At 54.6% G+C, this 3,615-nt stretch overlaps 1 protein-coding gene across 1 annotated transcript in view; it reads left to right on the plus strand.

Annotated features, from left to right (window-relative positions):
- FAM160A2 (family with sequence similarity 160 member A2) overlaps positions 1-3,615 on the plus strand; it is a 34,462-nt gene that overhangs the window by 7,006 nt on the left and 23,841 nt on the right. The window contains exon 2 of the mRNA XM_015421756.1: positions 1,468-1,591. Within this exon, the coding sequence (XP_015277242.1) occupies positions 1,468-1,591 (124 nt within the window). The remainder of the gene's footprint in view (positions 1-1,467; positions 1,592-3,615) is intronic.

Consider the following 3,615-nt stretch of genomic DNA (forward strand, 5'->3'; position numbering starts at 1 on the left):
TTCCCACCCCCCCCAGCACCAGGAATACAGAGCATCCCTTGCCCCAGACTGAGAGTTCCTATAAGAACATAAGAGAGAAGCCAATGTTGGATCAGGCCAGTGGCCCCTCCAGTCCTTGCCCCAGACATAAGAACATATGAGAAGCCCCTGTTGGAGCAGGCCAAGGGCCCATCCAGTCCAACACTCTATGTCACACGGTGGCCAAAAAGACCAGGGGCCCTCAGGAGGTCCACCAGTGGGGCCAGGACACCAGACGCCCCTCCCACACTTGCCCCACCCCAAGCACCAAGAAGACAAGAGCATCCCTTGCCCCAGAGCCCCTATCTATCCCTTGTTGCTCAGAGGAGCCAGCCAGGCAGCCACGGAGGGAGGGGAGTGTGCCCCTGTCCTTCGGGTGACCGAGGCTGTTCTTGCGCCCTGTGGGTCAGCCCCCCCTCCCCCCCCCCCCCCAGTGTCTCGTCCTGCCCTGGGATGGTGGGGCGATTGAGAACAAGGCCTCCCCTCCCCTCCGTTCCCCAGAAGGCCGCAGAAGGTTATTTCTGGCTGCTCAGAGCATTGGGGGGGGGGGGGAGATGTGGTGCAGCCGGCGCTGACTCACGCCTGGGAGTGGCTCTTGCCGAGAGGCCGCTGGGGCAGCAGTGCAGCTTCACCTTAACTGCAGCGGGAAGGGGGAGGCGGGACTGGTGGCTGGAGGCGGCGCTTTGACTCTTGTTGCTCTGAAAGGCTTCTGCCCTGCGGCCTTCCCACCTGCTTCAGCGTCCCCAGGGGGCCATCTGCCAGCAGGACTCTCTCTCGTGGAGAAGGTGCCTGAGCCCCGTGCATGCGGCGTCCTCCTCAGCCCCAAAGGGGTGGCCGTGGGGAAGTCGTCTTCCATCCAGCTTCTGTCCTCTTTGTCTCCACAAGGTCTCGCTTCCCCAAGCTGCTCCGAGTGCCTTGTTTGGTGCCGTGGTGAAGGGCACGGCCTCTAATCTGGGAGAACCGGGTTTGATTCCCCACTCCTCCGCTTGCACCTGGCTGGTGTGACCTTGGGTCAGTCACAAGTCCCCTCAGAGCTGTTCTCTCAGGAGCAGTCCTCGAAAGAGCTCTCTCAGCCCCGCCTGCCTCAGAGGGTGTCTGTTGTGTGGAGGGGGAGGGAAAGGAGTTTGTCAGCCGCTCTGAGACTCCTTACCTTCGGGTACTGAAGGGCCATGGGGTATAAATCCAATCTCTTCTTTTTCCGTCCTGGAGCCGAGAGTCCCACAGGCCAGCGGCATCCTCCTGTGGCTGGAACCATCCTCCTGGGGCGTGGGGCTGCCAGGCAGGCGTTGTGGGTCTCGACAGACTGGCCTTGCGTGGGCCTCCTCCTGGCTCCAGAGCCCTCCTGTTGCGCTCCAGCAGTTTTGCACTTCCAGAAAGACACCCCTGCCTTTCCCAAGGAGGCTAAGCTGCATTTGAAAGCCCACGTTTCTGTCCTGGTTTCCCTTTCAGGACGGACTGGGTGGTGGTGGTGGTGGTTCTTTTCGTGGGCCATGTCAGACAGAATCGGCTGGAAATGCTGCCGATCAGAAAGAAAACGGGAGACTCCTCACAGACATGAGGATGACCATGCCCGGTGTGTGGCAGGAGCCTGGTGCCAGGCAGGTGGGCCTCTGGTCTGCACTGTGAGACACACGTGTGTGTGTGTGGGGGGGGCTTAAAGAGGGACATGGCAGCTCTGAGCCCCTCGCGGCCCCCCCCCCGCACCAGCATTGCTTTAGGGGAGAGAGGCGGTGTTCCTCTGGGCAGCTGATCTGCCGGAGTGTGTCTCAAAGCAGGCCCCACGTGTCTGGGGCTGCTGGCTGGCCGGTCAGCCAGTTGGGGGCACCTCCTGATACCCAGGCAGTGGGGGGGGGGGGGGGGGGCTTCCTTTTGTGCGGGCTCTCTCGGCCCCACCTACCTCACAGGGGTGTCTGTCTGTTGTGGGGAGGGGGAGGGAAAGGAGTTTGTGAGTCGCTCTGAGACTCCTTTGGGTAGTGAAGGACCCAAGATCAGTCCCCGGCAGCTCTAGCCAGAAGCAGAAGTCCATCAGTGGCTCTTAGCCAAAAGGCACAGAGAGGAACTCTCAGTCTGGGGCCAGTGATGCTCTGTCTTCTTGGTGCTTTGGGGGGGGGGGGACAGTGGGAGGTCTTCCAGTGTCCTGGCCCCACTGGTGGACCTCCTGATGGCACCTGGTATCTTTGGCCACTGTGTGACGGAGTGTTGGACTGGATGGGCCATTGGCCTGATCCAACATTGGCTTCTCTTATGTTCTTATGTAAATAAGGGTCAGTTATTTCCATGGCCTCTAGCCATGTACAAATTACACATCACTCAAATATTTGCAATGTATACCTGGAATGAAAAACCCCAGTATGTTGCTTAATCCTACCAAAATGATTATATATATATATATATTTAAAACTGTTGGTTCAGAGTTCTACTGGATACCTTCCAATAAGAGCTGGAACAGTACTTGAAATTCTTTCGAACCAGCATCACAGTTTTAGTATTTCACACAGTAAACATTTCAAAACTGTGGGATACCAGCAACAAGCCTTGTTTTTGGCCGGGGGGTGGGAGGACTGGACAGCCAGCCATAATTTTGCAGTTACCAGTTTTAATCAGTTTGGAAGCTACTATCTTAGTGCTGGTACATTATGAATTTGTATCTCCTGGGCTGCAGTCACACTACAGGCTTGGTGCGATCTGGCCACACCTCTAATTACACTGTTTTATTTTGCAAAGGGAAGTTTTGATCCCATCCTGAACTGACTACACTGTGCACTGGCCCCATGGTCGATGGTTCAGATTGCTGCGGCACCCTTTTTTGGTCTTTCACCCATGCTCATAAGTGTTTATGTGAAGCTCCAGCTCCTTTTTGACAGCTTCACAATCCCTCTGCCAAGTACTCTGGCCCATCTCAGCCTCCTTTCCTTTGCCTCTCTTCCTTGGAATATGTGGTGGTGGGGGGTTAAAGTGCAGCTTTAAATGAGGGTAGTCCCATTGACATCATTACATTTACTCTTGTGTCAATCATAGGATGCTCTCAAACAGCAACTCTGATGCAGAAACAGGAGAGGGGGGGATTAGAGCCCTAGGGGCTCTAATCCAGAATGATTACATGGCCACTTGGACATAGGAGTGGTGATTGACAACGCCAGGGGCTATTATGCACACATCGCTACTTGGTAAAAAAAAAAAAAAAGGAGGCGGAAATGGAAGGGAAGGTTCAGACTTCCCAAACGGCTTGACTTCGCAACACGGGAGTTCAGACAGCCAGAAATGGTGGGTGTGAAAGTGCTGGCATCTGTAAAGACTGGACTTTCCCTGGTGTCCATTAACTCCGCTTCAAAGATGGGGCAGAATGGGGTGGCAACAACTGAAAAATTGGAGGCAAATGTTGCTGTCTGATTGTGCTCTTTAAATCCAGAACAGAACAGCAACTATATCGGATCAAACAGCTCATGTGACTGCAGCCGTGCTGGAGCAATGCGACATTAGTATTTCTCTGGCTGGAAGAATTGTCATTTTATTTCTACTACTTGGTTGGATATTACTATATCTACACAAAGAACCCTGTCAGGGATACACCAGGTATAAATATTTTAAAATAAACAA

The sequence above is a fragment of the Gekko japonicus genome, unplaced genomic scaffold (assembly GCF_001447785.1).
Source record: "Gekko japonicus isolate JY-2015 unplaced genomic scaffold, Gekko_japonicus_V1.1 scaffold4125, whole genome shotgun sequence".
Lineage (NCBI taxonomy): Eukaryota > Metazoa > Chordata > Lepidosauria > Squamata > Gekkonidae > Gekko > Gekko japonicus.